The sequence below is a fragment of the Trematomus bernacchii genome, unplaced genomic scaffold (genome assembly GCF_902827165.1).
Source record: "Trematomus bernacchii unplaced genomic scaffold, fTreBer1.1, whole genome shotgun sequence".
Taxonomy (NCBI): domain Eukaryota; kingdom Metazoa; phylum Chordata; class Actinopteri; order Perciformes; family Nototheniidae; genus Trematomus; species Trematomus bernacchii.
The window spans coordinates 2,530,647-2,549,573 of NW_022987582.1; the positions used below are offsets into that span (position 1 = coordinate 2,530,647).

The window sequence follows — 18,927 nt, forward strand, 5'->3', positions numbered from 1 at the left end:
AGACAACAGCAATTTCACCTACCTGTTTATACCCGTTCCATGTATAACTCTAGTTTGAGAGTTTAAAAGAATGACTCGATAAGTGACAAATACTTCAAATGCAATGGCTTTCATCAGTTAGCCATAGACTCAAATGGCCATTGTGTGAACTTATTGGTGATAATGATTACTTAAAAGGCTCCGTGGTGACTTTTTATGCATGCTATTTTCACTATTCCTTGCAGATTGAAGCTGCTGAAATAAAAAGAGTAGTCTGCTTATTTGACCTTCAGCTGAGTGCCTCTAAAGCTGGCAACATGACAGTGAAACTCTTTCAGCAATACAAATCAGCCCAAACGGTGTCTGGTTAGGAAAAAATATTGTTTTAAAATAAATAATCAATCACTAAATGTATTATGGCTGTGGAGACTTAAGAATCGCTGCAGGTTTCTGTTGTTGTTTTATTAATTATGTTGTTATTCTTTTCTCTGTCCTTTTCTCATATGTATAACGCAGGCACAAACATTTGGTATGCTTTTTAATAACTACCACTACAATATTTTGGATGAATCTCGTAATTTCACACATAAATGATATTAATTATGTCATGACATGAGCTATAAGGATTTTGCACAAAAAGCTACATCACCAGCGTTTTATGTATACACAATGTACTTCATATTTGCTGTCAGAATGTAGCTTCTAACAACCATTAATATTGATTGACCCAGTTTGTTTATGGTTTGTATGGTGTTGGAATGGGAATTGTGGGATGTTATATGTTAAGGAATTTGCTGCATATTTGTTTGAATTCAAAATAATGTATAGGGCTGATTCCATTTATTTTAGATTTGTCAAAATACGATTTGACTTTGACCCAATTCACAACATGAAAAATCTTTAATATTTTGTTGTCAGAGTCAGTAGAGAAGGAGATTTTATAGATCTTAAGAATGGTAACTGTTTCACCGAAAATATAATTGGATAGACAATTTATAATTTAATATTTTTTTTATGAATGTATTATTGTAGGCTATTTAGTGTCATGAGGGTGTTGTGTTTTGACTGGGACTTGTGAAATTCTTCAGTCTAAGGTTCTATAAATAAAGTGACACATAATTATTTTGGGGACTTCCTGGAAACCCTTTATCGGTCCTTGAGGCACCTTGGACCACACCTTGGGAACCACTCATGATAAAGGCGGGTGTCCGACAGGTGGCGCTGGTTTACCGGCGCTGCTGGGTCGGCCTGTGGAGGAACAGAAGTTTGTTCTGCGCTGTGTTTTTACGCAGGCGCAGAACACACTGTTTGTCCAGTTTCGTTGGTTGACTTTTACCTGTGAGGTAGTTTCGGTTCGCCGGTGGGAATAAGCAACAACCACCCCCGGGGTTCCGGTGCAGAGGTGACCAGACTTTACTCCCCCTCCCCGGCCCCGTGTGACTCCCACGGCGGAGCGTCGGTCGGGATTTCTCCGGTATTTGAGAGTCGGTGCGCAACAGCAAGCAAAGCAGGAGGCAGGTGCACAGGAGAGGACAGGACAGGGGGAGGAGGAGGGCTGCTTGTATTTCCGTGAGAGTCGTTCACACCGGGCCAGTTAATCAACTGGTTGGTGCCTCGGTGGTCTTTCTGCGTGAGTTTCATTAGTATGCGGCTAGGGTCCCCCGCCGACATCCAGCCGGAGGACTGATCGGCAGCCCTGAAGTCTCCTCCGTGCCTGCTAAGTGACTCCTCGCCCCGGGGAGGACGAGGAGGAGGAGGCGGCAACAGCAGCAGAAGCAGGACCCCGGCTTCTCCGCCTGTTGTGTGGAACACTTTCCCCGGACACAACAAGGACCTCCTCACCTTGTGGATCAGGAAGATGATGGGCTTTCTGCGCCGGACGTTCAGCCGCCGCTCCCGGAGCCGCTTCCAGACGAGAGAGAGGGACGAGCGGGACGGTAAGGGGGGAGGAGGAGGGGGGGCAGGAGGGGTGACCGGGAACCCCCTGCTCCTGGCCCATCAGCAGCAGGTCGTGCATGCACCCGCCGTGGTCAGCGGGGGGGCGGTGGTGCACATCCCGGCGGCCGGGATGGCGAGGACCACCATCACCTGCCGGGTGCTGCTGCTGGACGGCTCGGATGTCAGTGTGGATTTGCCTGTGAGTGTCCCGTGTGCTGATTGCGGCACAGTGTGTAAACAAAGTAGGCTACATGGCGCAGGACTAGGTGGTAGGCTAGGTCAGTGTGTCAAAGTGCGGCTCGGGGCCCCCATGTGGTCCTTGTTTGGCTTCCTTGTGGCCCCCTACATAGTAAAAAAACTATGAGTTACTGTACTTGAGTACATCAGGGTTGATGACAGTTTTGATTTTTTTAATTCAAAATGTAAGTAGAAACTGCAATTCTGGTGGATGCTAATATGGAACCAGTCTCAACACAGATGGTGTCATCAGGGCACTTTCATCACAGTAAATTCCAATGTTAATAAAAACACACAGAAGCTATATGTTTTTTGGGAGTTTGATTTATTTTAAATTAACACAAATACAAAATTAAAACCTATAATTGCACACTAAAACCATTATTTCAAAAAAAGAACTATAGTTTATGGGCGCTGTATGCAATATAGGCGTAGTTCTGTTAGTATAAGATAATAAGATGTACTTTGTTGATCCAAAATCGGGAAATTGTTTTGTTATGAAATTTAAATAAAACATTTTTTTTCTTTCCCCCAATTTGCGGTGCCCCCCATGGGTTGATGCGCCCTTAGCATTTGCCTATACTGCCTATGCCAGTGTTTCTCAAAGTGGGGGGCGCGGCGCAGAGGCATGACAGGGGGGGCGCGAGAGACCAGGAGGAAAGATGGTTTTGAAAAAAAAGAAAAGAAAAAAGAAATCATAATTTGACAAATTATTGATTCGAAAATAATATGATACTGTACAGTACAAGTACGTCTGGGTCTCTGCGTTTCATTCAAGCTCGGCTCTGTGTGTTTGTGGAACGAGCCATTTTGTGTGCGTGCGCGAGCGAGAGAGAGAGAGAGAGAGAGCGCACCGGTACCGGAGATCGTTGTTGTTAGCTTCTGGTGCTAGCGAGCTAGTGGCCGGGTCTCAAACGGTTTGGTCACGATTAATGTAAACAATTATTTCCGAGGCACACGTTTATATGATCATTATAGTTATAAAAAAATAAGAGAATAAATGAAAAACAGGTATGAAATACTATATGACAGTAAAACAAGAATAGAGTTTAAAAGGGGAGTGATTTGTAAAATATCCACAAAGAAAAAGTAAATCTGTTTACAGTTCTGTCTCATATGGGTGTTGAGAGATGTATCCATAGATTAATGTTGCTCTCAAAGTGCAGATTGATGCTTTTGACTTCAATATTTAAAAAAAAAGTCTTCCCGGGGGAGCATGCCCCCGGACCCCCCTAGAGGATGTTAGGTCCACTCCCCACTTATAAAAATAGCACTTTACCCCTGCTTACACCTATATGCCGTGAGCTGATTATCGAGCCTTCATTGTAACAGTCGCAGGTACACTGTGTATGTGCGTGTGGGGAGTGTTGCAGTAGAACATTCAACTGTAGCGCCCGGTACCTTAATGGGAAACCCTAAATGTTTGAGCACCCTCTATGAAACGTCAAGCTAGCCCACAGCACCCCCAAAAGAAATCTCTGGCGCCGCCACTGAGCCTGCAACCCCGTTTTGAAGAAATGTGCAGTGCAAAACAGGCTCATTGCTGCCACTAATGCTGTGATAAGACACACTTTTCTGCCAAATATCAGCATTTTCTTTCTTTTCATTTTTTTGCACAGATTGCAAAGTGGCAAAGTATTATAACTTATTGTTCTAGCAAAGGGATTGCACAATTGTATTTATGTTTTTGACCACACAGACTTATGGAGCATTGTTTTATTATCACTGTTCTAGCAAAGTGATTTTTTTATTTTTTTGAAAGGAATGCTCACGTTCATATTGATGTATTTTAATAAATGTTAACTTGGCCCATTACGTGACTATTTGCAACACTCCCCACACGCACATACACAGTGTACCTGACAGAAAAAGTTTGAGAACCACTGGCCTATGCCAAGGGCTGGCCCTGGGTGTCATTATTTTATAGCCACAACACTGTAAAATCAACATTAACTTTGTAATTATAAGAGAAGGAAAATTCACTTTTTTGTTGCCGCATTAAGCTTCAAACATTTAGCCTAGTTAATGATATTCTTAGTGGATTGACAGAATAATGAATAAAATGTTTGGGATAATTTACTGTTTTTAAGCAAATTGTAAACAACTCATGAGTTTTGGGTATTTTTGCTTTTCTTATTTAAGGATTAGACACTTTATCTGTTATATCACTTTAAATTGAGTTCCATCGAGCTTGGGACTCATTCCTAGATCTGAGACGTAGTTTGTGGCTTTTGTTTTACAATGTTTTTGTTAAAGGATTGCAAACACAGCTATATCCACCCGTAGTATCATAGTGCCCTTTATGTTATTAGTGTGGGAGCGATGTACGATGAGGGTTGCAGCTCCAGATGGTCTTATGATTAGTCAATTCATCACAATACTTGCTCATTTCTGACTGCAGGGAAATCTAAGTAAGACCTGAAGCTGCCCCCTCCTGTTTGCTCTTTCACAGCATCTCACTTCCCTCTTCCTCTCATTCTCAGTCTATTTGCCCGTATCTGATCCTCCTCAAGCAATCTCCGCTTTTCTTTGACCGCCCCCCCCCTCGCCTTGTACAGTCTTCCCTCCTAATCTTTTTCTACACTCCCTCTGTGGCCTCGTCTTACTCTTTTCACACTCTGCCTCTTCCTCCTCCCCTCCTCTTCCTCTTCTCTTCTGTTCTCCATCCATCTCCCTCAATTCCCCGGCCCCCTGATCTGATTTACCACTGTGGGGACTCTGTGTCACAGACGAGTGCTACAAGTGTATGAGGGGTAGGTGGGATGATGAGCGAGTGTGTGGGCATTCGTGCGTAAGTAGCTTCCCGTAAGATGTTTTCATTTTAAAGGTTTCATGTGTCACTAAAGCTGCTGCGTACATGCGTCACCTCTGAAACTCTCGGACAGTATAAAGTGTGTTATCAGGGCAGAGAGTATTTCTCTTAGGGAGATTTAAGCACCAATACAAAGCCACATATTCTGCAGAGGTGTTACAGCATCAACATCACAATGACACAGGGCTTTTCAAACTGGCAGCTTAGTCACAGGTGTTGGAACAAGTCTGTTCATGTCAGGTTTGTTGAACAGAGCTGAAACTCGCCTATTAAAGCTTATTAGCCTGTCACTTCGGGTTGAATGCAGACAAAACACAAGGTGGAACAGAGACTATTAAAATATTCAGCAGTGTGTGTGCCCTTGTTGCCACTGCATGTTCCCTCCTGTGATATGATTTCAATCAGCCTTTTCTAAAGTGACATGCTGCAATAAGCAACAGCCTGTTTCCCCCCCTTTGCCCAATCCTCTAACACCACTGATTTCCTCACACATTCATACACTCACCAGTATGTTTAGTCTGGTTATCAGGATCCAAAGTACAAGACTGTCATATTTCTACACACCCACCTTGTGTTATATGGCTCAGACTGGGGTTTGGCCTTCATCCTGGTGGTGAGGTACTTCTGTTTAATGTTCAGATAAAGTTTTAGACAACATTTAGCTGGTTGTGCAATACATTTTGGGTTTGGTTGTGTGTGTTATTGACAAAAGCATCAATAAGAATCTTTCTCTCATCGACTTCTCCTTCTCTTCTTGACCAACATCCAAGTCTCACATCCACTCTAATTCATTTTGCTCCTGTTATGGATACCAAGGTTGTTCATGCCTAAATAACCAGGCAATTCGGCAGCCACCCAAATAGTGAAACTCAAGTTTTAAGACTCAATTTATCTGGAGAAGATCAGGTTACTGAAGCAGAAGAGATAAGAGTAAACACAGAGAAAGCCCAGCTGACATATATTTAACTCTTTGTTCTTCTTTTGTAGAGTAAGTCCAAAGGCCAGGACCTTTTTGACCAGATCATGTATCACATAGATCTGGTGGAGACGGACTACTTTGGGTTGCAGTACATGGACACAGAACAAGTCTCCGTGAGTAAATAGAAAGGCCTTCGCCAAGGCTGTTACCACAAGTGATTGAAAAAAGTATGCCTTTATCCACTCGTGATACGAATCTGAAATAAGATGTAATAGGTTCTTCTGTAGTCCCTGCTTTGGACTAGTCCGACCAGTATCTTTTCTGTAACGCTGACAAACAAAAAAACAAATTCAAACATAAACTCCTTGGCGGAAGCTCTTACTTCTGTAAGAGGAAATATATATTTACATATATAAATAACAAGCTGATATCACTAATAATCGTCTTCTTATTCCTTTTTTTCTCTTCTAGCAATGGCTGGATATGTCCAAGATTATTAAGAAACAGATCCGAGGTAAGTAGGCCTACTGTACCTGAGTTGTGTTTGTGTGTGTGTGTTAGTGAGTGCAGGGAAGTGTGGATTGTGCTGTATTCATGTGGAAGCAGGTAAGTGGGGAGCAGGTGGCGCATTATCCAATGTTGACATGGTGATTAGCATGTGCATTAGGAGCAGAACACTTGTTTGCTCTGCAGCTTGTAACAGGCGGATGAATGGGACAGGGGAGACCTGTGTTGTCCTATTTGTTCGCTGGTCCTCCTGTAGTTGAGCAGCCTGAAAGAAAGTCTGATCAATGTTGAAGTGAAACAAACAATACAAAATAAAGTTGGTTAAAAAGAAATATGGATAGATAAAGATTTGAAGCCTGTGTTGGATTAAAAGACGAGATGAAATGGATCAAATAAATCATAACAAGCTATGATTTGATTGAATTAATCACCTACCTCTTCCTCTCTCTCCACCTCCTTCTCTCACACACACTTTGCTCTCTCTTGTTATGTCTTTTAGACGGGCCTCATTACAGACTGTTCTTCAGAGTGAAATTTTACTCTTCAGAGCCAAATAACCTGCGAGAGGAATTTACAAGGTAAAAATCTCACCAATCAGAAACACACACATGAACACTGACGGTTTTCTCAGGAGCCCAGTGGGGAGGTCCAAAGGGGACGTTGGGCTAATTACTTTGCTGCTGTGGGCAGATTAAAATCAAGGCCAAATGGACGGAGACTTGTTAAAACAAATGATGTGTCGGAGATGAGGAAAAGCCTGTGATACATCAATTGATTTATGTTCTTGTTGTGGCTTGCATCTCACTCTGTGTTGTTGTCTTTTTTTACACCAACAGATATCTGTTTGTGTTGCAGCTTCGACAAGATATTCTCTCTGCAAAGTAAGCCCCTTTTTCGTGTTAATGCACACATTTCAGAATGACATTATAATACAACTTGAGACAGATACAAATGTATGTGTAAAAACATATACCACTGTTTTATATATCACATTACATCCTAACTATTCGACAATTAGCATAGGTAATTGGGAGGTCAAGTCAGGTAACAGATGTTTGTTTGATATGTTTATTAAACCGTGAGACAGCCACCTGCTGGTGGTTTAATCATCACAAACAAATGGTTTGCAACCATACAATATTCAAACACAGACAATTTTGTCTTTAATTCTATTGGAGAGCTAAATGTTTACACAGTTACTAAATATGACCATGAATTTTAAGTAAACATGTTTAAAGCGTTGTACAAGACTTATTAGATGGAGAGCTGCAAGTGAAGTGGTTTCAAGTGGTTTCAAGATGATTAATGTTGACCTTATTAAATATTATTGAGTGTGATGAAAGATAAATAGGCCTATGCTTGGACTGCTTGGTAGAGTAAAAGGAAATAACCGAATTTAAGTATTGTGAACAGAAGAAACATTTGCCCTAAAATGAAGTGTTTTATTATTTATATTATTGTCTGGTTATTTCTCTTCATCTGTGAAGACTTGTGGTTCTCAAAAGTAGTGCCAAACCTGATGTAAACACCTGTGGGAGTGTGCACACAGGTCACCTACATTACAGTTTGGGGGACTTTTTCTTTTTTTCACACAAACCTGCATGCACAAACACACACTCAGACAGCGTGTTACCCCTCTCCATTTTTCTGACTCTATCTGGGCCACGGATCCCTGGAGTCCAGCTCTATTATAAAGCTCAAGATCAGGAACAGCAGAGGGCTGCTTATTTTAGTAAAGGGTTGCTCCTCTTCTCCTTGACATGCACACACACACACACACACACACACACACACACACACACACACACACACACACACACACACACACAGGCAGTGTAGGGCATTCAGACGCTTTATGACTTTCCATCACATGAGAACATGTTCACTATGACTACACTAAAGGACGCTCCTCACCAGTGTCTCTCTTTCTCTGCTCAGATTGAAATGTCCGTATGATGTTGCAGTAGAGCTGGCGGCATATTGTTTACAAAGTAAGTGGAGTTTTAGATTGCATTTTTAAAGGTTTGAGAGGCCATTTAATTTAGTCCTCTTATTTATTTCATTATATATTTATTGTCACAGTTATTTTGGGTGGTAAAGCAGTTGTGAGCATAGACAGGTCTCTTGCTCAGTGGTGCGTTTTTTGGTAACCATGATTGGATTAAAACAAGGAATTTATGATCCGTGTAATCTTAGAATCAAACCCAGAGGACAAGCAATAAGCTAAGATGAGAAAAGTACTTTGTGCTCTGGGAAAAGTACTACATGAATTTGATGGCTACTGCAGCCTGGCCTCAAATCTTAAATGTCAAAGCTTTCATACAGTAAATGCACCAACATGAAAGACAGTAAAGTAAAGTGTTTTTAGTCTGCAATTAGATGTTGATTTACTGGAGTGTAGCGTGAACATGCAAGTAACTATTATTGATAGTAGTAAATGGTGAAACAAACTGCAAAAATCATGCTGCTAATCTGTATTTCTTAATTTCCTAGTGTCTTTACTTGATGTGTGTTTGTGTGAATCTGTATCCAGGTGAGATGGGAGACTGCGATCCTTTGGAGCACTCTCCTGAGCTGGTCTCTGAGTTTCGCTTCACTCCCAAACAGAGCGCGCCCATGGAGGCCGACATCTTCAGCAGGTGGTTGGACCTCAGGTGAGTTTGAACGTTGTAATGAATTCATAGTCAGACTTCAAAATGGGACTTTGTCAACCCCGGGACATTTATACATATGCATGTGCACTAGTTGCCCCAAAATGTTTGCTCTGTCAGGCAACATTTTGGAGGGCATCCAATGAGTTTATCTCCTTATTTTGAGAAACAACTGGGGCAAAAAGCTGGGCATTAAGCAGGAGAGGAAGTAATTCTGCTGCTGCCTTTCAGTGCCAGCGTTTCTGCTGATGAGGGCGTCTAAGTTTCACTCTCCCTCCGTCCTCTCCCCCTCTGACTCAGCCCCGCTCTCGCTGGTTTGTATGAAGGATTAAGGGATTAATCCCTGGAGGGTCCTGATTGATTCTGGGCAGTATTTAACGCAGCCGCGGTCTGATTGCTCCCATTTCGGATTAGATTACATACACATATGCTGTGCTTCACCAAGCCACCTGAGCCACACAAGGACAACACTCACACTGAGTCTCATTCTTACTCACAAAAGAAAGATTAAGTCAAGGAGCACCCCTGTTTCTCTTAGAGCTAACCAATTACCTGTAGCGGTCATGCAGCTGGTAGCGATTTTGATGGTTATCTTTATCAAAGCAAGTTGCCCAAAACACCAGACCTGAGCTGACGTAAAAGTGATGTTTTTATTTATAAGCACTGTCTTTTTTTAAATCCTCAGGGGGAAGATTCCGTCAGAAGCAGAGGTTTTGTTTCTCAACAAATGCAAGTGGCTGGAACTTTACGGAGTGGATATGCACTTTGTCAAGGTGTGTGAGTGAATTTTACTGTCACTAAGTCTCTACTTTACAGAAGTCTTCGACCACTAAAGGTGTGTGTGTGTGTTTTGTCTTCAGGGCAGAGATGGAGGAGAATATGCTCTCGGTCTTACTCCTACGGGCATTTTAGTATTTGAAGGCTCTAACAAAATCGGCCTGTTCTTTTGGTAAGTATATCAAACACATCTGTACACCAGTGGTTCCCAAAGTAAGTACAGTGGCTGTGGGCCTTAAAGGGTAATTTCCAAATGTTTTAAACTGGACCCTATTTTCCAATGTATTTGTGTCTAAGTAACGTAAGGGACAACCATTTTTTAAATGGTCCAATTTTGGCTGCAATTTAAATTGTTTTTGTCACTGACAGGATCAAATTGTTATTTGAAGGGCCTGACAACATTATGGAAAGGATCCTACAGAGAAAGGATATGTTTTTCTCAACCTTTTTTCTTGATCCGGTCAAACAACAATTCTTGTTCAAGGAAGAGTCTCATTTTAAAATCAGCGAGACGTGTTTAGACATATTACCAAACAGATAAGATCAAGCTAAATTTGAAGAAAAACCTGTTGCAAAAACAAGCACTTCAATAGAACATTTCAAAAGAAGTTGTCCCCATTTGTCATGGGAAAACAGGGTGCCATTGATAATACGATGTAGAGTCCTTGGTTTTTTGTCCATGTGTGTCTTTTTGTGTTATCCAGGCCCAAAATCACCCGGCTGGACTTTAAGAAGAGTCGTCTCACGTTGGTCGTTGTGGAGGACGACGATCAGGTTTGTGTCCTGTCACAAACACACACCCCTGCATACAAACAATTCCTGCACAAAAACTTAAAAACAACTCTATGCTTCTTATTCCTAACCCAGATTCGTACACAACGTGTCACATACAAATCACCTGCATTCCTCTTCCATACTTCCTGCATACAAACAAGCACAGCCACATACACACCCAAACACACACATTCAACTCTACACGGATATAGTTTGTTTATTCATGCTTATTCCTGCATTTTCAAGATTCAAGATTCAAGGCTTTTATTGTCATTCGTACATAGCTACAGTGTAGTTATGTCGATGAAAATCTTAGGTCCCAGGCCTCCAACAGTGCAACACAATAAAACAGATAAAATAGTGCAAGTAAATACAATAAAATAGAATAGAAGTAGTGCCATAAGAGTCTATATACAAGTGTACTTGCACCGTGACGTTGTTTGTACTATTTTATGTCTCTTTTCTCTTAATGTGTTAATTTATTGTATGTCATATTATTGAAGGAGCCTAGCGCTTCATATTTTTATTACAAACAACCACCTTGTAGCTTTTGTGCATATGAAAATAAGGTCTTTGAATCTTGAATCTAAAAGTATTTGCTTATTTTCTGACTGTGCAGGGTCGGGAGCAGGAGCACACGTTCATGTTCCAGCTGGCAGGCTCCAAGATCTGCAAACACCTGTGGAAATGCGCCGTGGAGAGCCACTCCTTCTTCCGGCTACGCCAACCCACCACAGGCAACGCCAGCCGCAGCGACTTCACTCGCCTCGGGTCTCGCTTCAGATTCAGGTAGAGCTCGGAGACATACGCACACCTGCTCTTCATACTCATAAAGTGTATAAAAAGGATCATACAAGTTGGCTCCGACAGGTAGTTGTGGCCGGCACTTGTTTCAGCATCTAGGGAATAATGTGTCACATTAAATAGAGCCTGTGTATCTATGGTTACAGTGTATCTATGGTTACATGGACCTGTTCCTATGGTGACTGAGATATTCCCTTCTTATTGTTTGTTTTCTTCTGACTATTATCAGAGATGGTCAAAGCTAATTCTCACACTTCAAGGCCACTTCCTGGCATTCAGTGGAGCAGCTAAACAATGCATCGTGAAGTCTGTTTCACATTGGGGTCACTGGATTAAACGCTTAAGCTACAGCTGGAGTAAAAAACACCTGTAGAGTGTAATGAAATCCAGTTTGATAACTTATCTGGAGCTTCTTGTTATTAGAGAGTCTATTGGTAATTACATAAAAAAATATATAAGCAATTTAGTGTGTTGAATACATATTTTAAGAGCAAAAAATAACCAATTAAATATAATTATAGAGATAAAAATCATATTAATTCCTTCAGTTGAATAACTATAAACCTGTTTTCAATCATGTTAAAAGGCTGTGCTTTTATATTATACTTTTTTCATGCATTAGTTTTTAAATCAATCCTCAGAACTTTCTAAACAAACGAAGTCAGACTATAGTGTGATATTTTAACAACTTGTATCTGTTTTATTCTGTTCGTCTCAGTGGTAAAACAGAGTATCAGGCCACTCATGGAGGCAGAGTGAGGAGAGCAAGCACATTCGAAAGACGGCCGAGCAAGAGATACCCGTCCCGCACACAGTCCCTGTGCAAAGGTGAGTCTTATCAGCACATGCAAACATTGACTGCCTGTATTATCTCAGAGAAAAGAAAAATCTGCAGCCTCTAAAAATATCAGCCTTCCAAATAATTTTCTTATATCAACAAAAACTTAAAAACAACTCTTTCCTGCGTATTCATAACCCAGATTGTTACACATACGTGTCACATACAAATCACCTGCATTCCTCTTCCATACTTCCTCTTTTTTGTGAGCTACAGCAGCTTCACAAGCTCATAATCCGTCATACATGAACAATCAGGTGCATACTGCAAAACAAAACTAATTGAAGATTAAAGTGTAATTTACAGATGATGTTTGGAGTGACAACTCGAGTCTGGACTGAAAGGACAAAGACAAATGTTCAGATAATGAAAATAAAACTGTTTTATATGCTGCTCTGCTTTGACTCTCTCTCATCTGACGTCATACCTATCTCTTTCAGCTGCCATTTCTCCAGGAAAGCCACAACATATCAGGTAAAACACACAAAAACACCCACAAATATACCCGTTACACTCATGCACATTCATATTGCTGTACTAGTGAGGACATTCCACATTCCATTTATTACATTCATTCCTTATCCCCTAACCTTGACCTTAATCCTCACAACGGCTTGGATAATCTCAACGCTAACACTAAAACAGCCCTTTGTAAAACAAAGTAAAATGGCCCCTGCTTTGTAGGTTGTCCCACACCTTGTGGGAATACTTCGTTGCTCAAAACACTCAAAATCAAATGTTTTCAGTTGGTTTGTTAATCTGATATCAGTGATTATTGTCTCCTTTGTCCAGCTCTCACGCCAGCCCTGATCCCAGCCTTCATCGAGTGAGTGACCTCAGATAACCTACTTTTACACACACACATACAGCAGCCACTGATCTGGCCTCGCTCCTGTGACAACATTTAATTTCAGCGTCTCCTCAATCCTTTTCCTCTCCTCCCCTCCAGTACCAGCACAACATTCCTATTGGACACGAGCCGTGGCACCCGGCCCACCCAGGTCTCACGCCTCCAGTTTACCTGCAGCCCTCGGGTCACACGCCACCTCACAGGTAAGACAACCGGCCGCAGAAGACACAGAGACCAGGTTTAGAGACACTCAAGTTGAGGATGTGGTTGCTTAATGAAGACGATGTGAGTCAGTCTCAAGGGTTCTTCATCCGAAATTGAGAAGAGGGCAAGTTTCTATTTTTAGGCAAAGTCACTCATCTCATCGCCCACATTTGTTTCATCATGTCATGTCACTCATAAATCTTACATGTCTTGTCCTGTGTGTTTTTGTCTGTGTCTCCATCTCCCCGCCATGTTCAGGCCTTCTGTGGCGCCCAGTCATCGCCCCCTCCCGGAGAGAACCAGCGGCACCTTCCCAGGATCCATCAGTGTGGTTTACAGGGATAAAGTCATGACCGCACTTTGACCTCAGTTTGAACTGGGAATCTGTTTCCAACCCAGACTTTTAACACTTAGAATAACACAGACTGGCGTCCCAGAGAGAGAAGCTCTGTTGATGGACTTATTGGAAAAAGTAATCTCCATCATCCTCATCCCCTCTGTCATCATCTATTTGTCGCATCCCGTCATGTGTTACATCTTCATGAAATATCCCGAAAAGGTGGAATGGGAGGGACGTGAGGTAAAGATATTACGTGAGGCAAAAGGGACAGGTGCATACCGTTGTTCTGAAAACAACAGGAAGTTAGTTATTTCAATTTGGTCAGCCTATCAACACGGTCAGTAGTGGATGTAGGGAATTGAGGCACTTTAAAACTGACCACCCTTTGATGTAATATTCGTCAAAAACTGTACTCTTTTTAGGGTAACAAATCAAATCTAAATACACACGATACGATTAAGGACAATTAGACTCAGTGTGACTATATCAATGATGTGTTTATAAAGCAATGTAGAAATCATATGAAAAAGATGCCACCATGCAACGTACAAGTTTTTAAGCTTTTTTTCAGTTTCATTCCTCAAACACCTCTTCTCTATCCATATATTCAGAAAAATATCTAACGCATCACACTATGAAATCCCTTAATATAGAATAAAATACACCACTTGAACACAAATTTAATTAATATAGCACTGGGTTTGAACGCTTTGTGCCTTGCTTTGCTTGTGGAAAGTAGTCTTGGTTTTAATCCTTCTGTATGTGCACTGCTAGATCACAAATCTGCCTTAAAGTTTATGCCTTAAATTATTGCTAATTTATTGACATCACTTTAATTTGAGTGAGATAAAGTGATGTGATTCTCAACAGGTGGATGGGGTTGAGTTGATCACATACTGGTTGAGGGATTAAGCGGCTTTAAAATGTGTAGTTCAGTATGAAACAGGAGCATGAACTGCATATGTGTTGTTGTGCTTTCAGAGAGGTTTTTGAACATACTTTACATTGTTTGCAGGTTATATATTGTTTGAATCAACCAACTGTTTACACCAAATGTGGCCAATGTTTTGCTGTTAATGTGTGTTGACTGTAACGTTTACTCGAATCACATGATGCATTTAGGGAGTTTGCCATATTGCTTTAAATAAACGAAATGTTTATAATTGCAGAAATGAAAAAAGTTGCAACGATGTGTCCTTCATTGTTTTATATCTTAAGCCCACTTGGAACAGTCATACAGAATATCATATTTTCCCACATCTATAGTAACATTTCTTGATGAATGCCACAAAAAAACTTGAGTCGTGAAGTTGAAATCATAAGAAAGAAATGGATTTGAATACCAAAACGGAACTTAGAGAAAAGAAGACAAATTGTTTTGCTTTCACATGTTGTCTTCAGTTTCCCTCTGAGCAGTCCTGCTTCAGACCATCAGTTCAGCGTGGAAGATAATGAGACTTCGTACTCGGGCAAGATCCACCACCATCACGGTTGCCACACACACAGCCACAACACGCTCTGCCACACACACACCAGGAACAGTGAGTACTGTCAGCCTGAGGGAGAGCTGTCCAATCTGTGATACGTCTGGACCTGATGCTCTTTTCATGTTTATCACTGTCAGTCAGCATCCTGTGGTTTGTTTAAGACTCAACTGATCTGAATCCCACACAAACCGTACAACTGCACTTTTAGGATAATATTGAAATTAATTTATAGTTTTGGGTTGTGAAATATCCAGTGCTTTGAGCTTTCTGCCATTCACAAAATACAGTGTATATTAACATCATGTTATGTTATGTTTGTCACTTTTAAGACTCATCGTGAAAAATGTAAAAACTGTTAATGGTGATGCTCTGAGGACCACCAATGTAATTCACCATCATTGTACTGATATGGCAATCTGGCTAGATAAAAAAAAAAAGGGTTCTGTAGGAAAATAAGTTGAAGTGATTTGAACCTGACTTTTAAACACATTTTCATGGGTTTTCATTTTCCACTCATTTCTTTCTTTCCAATTTAGCTGTTTTGTTTAAATACAATGCTTCTTAGAAACTGTGCCCCTGTGTTATACGTTAATAATGTAATATAGAAACACAATTAACTATTCAGATACTAACTTTATCATGTATTCCTGAGCCTGTTCATGCTTATGTCTCTACAATACCAATTGTAGCCCATAATGCATCTTTCCATTAAACTTTGTGTGCATTAGAGCGCCGAGCTCCTCCCTGCCCTGCAGATGAGTTGGACATCTCTCAGTCTCTGCTCAAAGCTCTGGAGTCAGACAGTGATTCTCCCCCCTGGCCTTCACTGCAGGTCAACATGGACAACAAGGTCAGACACTTCCCCCACACACTGTTGTCTCATTTAGCTCACAAGAGGATATTTCCTAACGTTCTTTGCCTCCCTCTGTTGTTTCCTGGCAGGGAGAGGAGAAGCAGCTTTCTGAAAAGTCTCTCCACCCTCCTGTCTCCCCGGCGATGCTTCCTGATCATCTCAAGTGCAACATCCTCAAGGCCCAGATGGAGGCAGCCTTCAGGGTGAGAACCAAAGCAAAGCTCCACCTGCACATATCATCCTTGTGTAATGTAACAAACAGTAGTATCCTCCTCTCCTGTACAATAAAGAAGGAGGCTCCACCAACGCCCAGAGGGAAGAACTCAAATGAGACCCTCATTGACAGGTCAGTGCTCTCATCCTATCCTTTCATGCTCACACACGTTTCTGCGCAAGTGGGTGGAAGATTAACTCTCTGTGTGATGATGTTTCTGGTCCTCAGGTATCAGAGCTCTTCCCAAGATTCAGCTGCATCCAGTCTGACAGCAGACAAGATGCCACATCTGCAAGACCGCAACCCAACGCCAGAGAGGCTGCAGCCCAGATCTAACACGAGCACCAACCGCAGAAAACGACTGGTCAGACAGTTCAGCTTGTGAGTAAACTTCACCTCTGATTACTGTCTCCCAACCAGCACCAGAGCTTTCGCAACAGGGGCATTGCACTCTTGAAACAAATCCTCCAAAAAGAACACTTTTTCTGCTCTTTAAAAATGCAATTTTGAAGTCATTCAGTATTTATCTCCCTTACAGTAACCATGAAGATGAAAATGATCTCCCAGAAGCACTTGCAGCTATCTCCTCCCAGAGTGCAGGGAAGTCAGGATCTACCAACTCATTGGACACACAGATACAGCCGTCCATATACCCACAGGTAACACACACTCTCACACACACCTTAGAGGGATAGTTCAGATGTTTTTAAGAAGGCTTATCCATGGTTAATATCAGTTCCGGTGTACATATTTAGAATATTTTCATATTTCACTATAAAGTCTGCTTTCAAACCGCCTTTTCCATAAGGGATGCAAACTGTTATCATAGCTCTTTCCATTGAAACATTTTTTATTTAAGCATAATGCGGTAGATGCTGGTCTACTGCTACCTTACATTAGTTTGTTTGTGTTATTGTGTGAGATCAAAACAAATAAAAACACTGAATCCAACCAAAATAACATGAACAAACTAACTGATGGAGGCAGCGGTACCCCAGGAACTCCTTCATCCTGTGGCTAAAATACTGTTTTTGTGAATGGAGTCTGGTGGCTGTCGGTACACTGTATCTGTTTCATATGACATGTAGCAAACGGAGGAATGTTTGTGGGTGAACACTGATGTTTTTTCCAGATGGAAAATATGCCAGCTCTGGAGCTGGGTAGTCCATGCCGTCCCTCTCCTTCGCCTTCTCCCCACCCCTCCCCTTCTTACTACCATAGCTCCATTCCTCGCCTGGCCCCTTACCTTGCTGCCCATACTGACAGGTAACACACCTCAACTCTCATTGTTCCCATTGTGCAATTGATAAAACCTTCATCCAGTGGTCTGAAGCTTTTCTAGGGCATCATGGCGATCTAGTTGTCAGGAAGAAGGACAATTGTTCGGACTCAAATCTAGAAGTTTTTAACAACTTGAGTTTTGTATCGTTCTATGTTTTCAGCGGAGAAGAAATTAGGTTGGACAGAGAGAAGATACGAAGAGCCCTCTTGATGACGGAGCTCTGAGACATTGACCCTTGGCGCAGCTGACCCGCCATTTAAGTGAGGAAAGTGCAGAGGACCCAAAGGCGTTGGCTGCAATCAACATTTGTATATTTGCATAATACATTCAGCAGTTATAAATATATATTTGCTTAATTCTTACTTTAGGATTATGTTTCTTTATATTACTTCAAATGAACCTGTAAAAACTAAGTGAGGTAGAAAAAAAATGGACTTTCAAACATTACAGACAAGCTACAGATGTGACTGGTGCTGCCTCCATAATAAATGTTACATGATGAAATATTTATCTAATTTGCTTTGGGGTTATGTTCTACTTCTTTGTCATCATCACATCAATGTCCATCTTGATGCCTAAACTGTTTATTGATCTCTACACTTTTTGGAAATGTGAAAATAAATTATATGTTGATTACAGAGCAGGCTTAGTTCCTTATGTCAGATATCTATTTTTCAGATACAATTGCAGTGTTTAGAGAACTTGAACCTGAACAAAGTGTGTAGAAAGTGAAGAACAGCCATGTGTGGGAGATGTTGAGGCTGGATTGTACTGTAAGACTTTACAGCTGCAGTCTCAATCCACCCACTAGAAGGAGACAAATGTGCAGTCACAGCTGAGCACATTGATGATTTTATATCACAGGTCAAAATGCAAAACTGATCTCAGAAGTCCTGTTCAAATAAGCTATTGTTGAAGCAAAACCCTGCTGCTCAACAACTTGGTTTCAGTCTATTTTTCTGTCACAACCACATCTGTCGCGACTGATGATCTGCTGCTGTTCTGTATGTGTTGATTTTGTTGACCTTAATAAAGGACACATTATCAGTTTGATAACTCTGCAAAGCATCGTCTTTGGTCTCCGCGCTGACACGGGAATGTGGCTGAGCCTCGCCCTGTGTGCTGAATGTGTGTAGGCCTCACCCACCTGTTGAGGGAATGTTGTTATATTGGACATTACTCATTTATCTACCTTACACACCTATAAGGTACAGTTCGGTACAGTGAGTCAGCCTGTAATTGTCCCTCTGTGACTTGTTTAGAATAAATGTTCAAAACAAGGTGCAGCGGAGACGCTCTGGTATGAGGAATGCACCACAGATGTTTTTATCCAACAGAATTAATGCGGATCATGACAGGTAATTATGAGGGTGAGCCAACAAACAAGACTTTCAAGGTTTAACCAATCACATCCTGTTTTATGTAATAAGGGACTGTTTGAAAATGATTACGGTTGGGAGG

The 18,927-nt window shown here is 41.4% G+C and overlaps 1 protein-coding gene across 1 annotated transcript; it reads left to right on the forward strand.

The window, feature by feature from the left end:
- The first annotated feature begins 1,249 nt into the window (after nucleotides 1-1,249).
- epb41l4b (erythrocyte membrane protein band 4.1 like 4B) lies at nucleotides 1,250-18,501 on the forward strand. The gene is made up of 23 exons (XM_034127758.1): nucleotides 1,250-2,116; nucleotides 5,954-6,058; nucleotides 6,357-6,399; nucleotides 6,892-6,970; nucleotides 7,229-7,273; nucleotides 8,331-8,383; nucleotides 8,926-9,046; nucleotides 9,729-9,816; nucleotides 9,904-9,992; nucleotides 10,525-10,594; nucleotides 11,214-11,383; nucleotides 12,117-12,226; nucleotides 12,677-12,710; nucleotides 13,029-13,062; nucleotides 13,186-13,289; nucleotides 15,032-15,171; nucleotides 15,846-15,967; nucleotides 16,060-16,173; nucleotides 16,261-16,316; nucleotides 16,413-16,565; nucleotides 16,723-16,843; nucleotides 17,317-17,450; nucleotides 17,627-18,501. The coding sequence occupies exons 1-23, from the start codon at nucleotides 1,838-1,840 to the stop codon at nucleotides 17,688-17,690; spliced, it is 2,328 nt and encodes a 775-aa protein (XP_033983649.1). The 5' UTR covers nucleotides 1,250-1,837; the 3' UTR covers nucleotides 17,691-18,501.
- The last annotated feature ends 426 nt before the right edge of the window (nucleotides 18,502-18,927 follow it).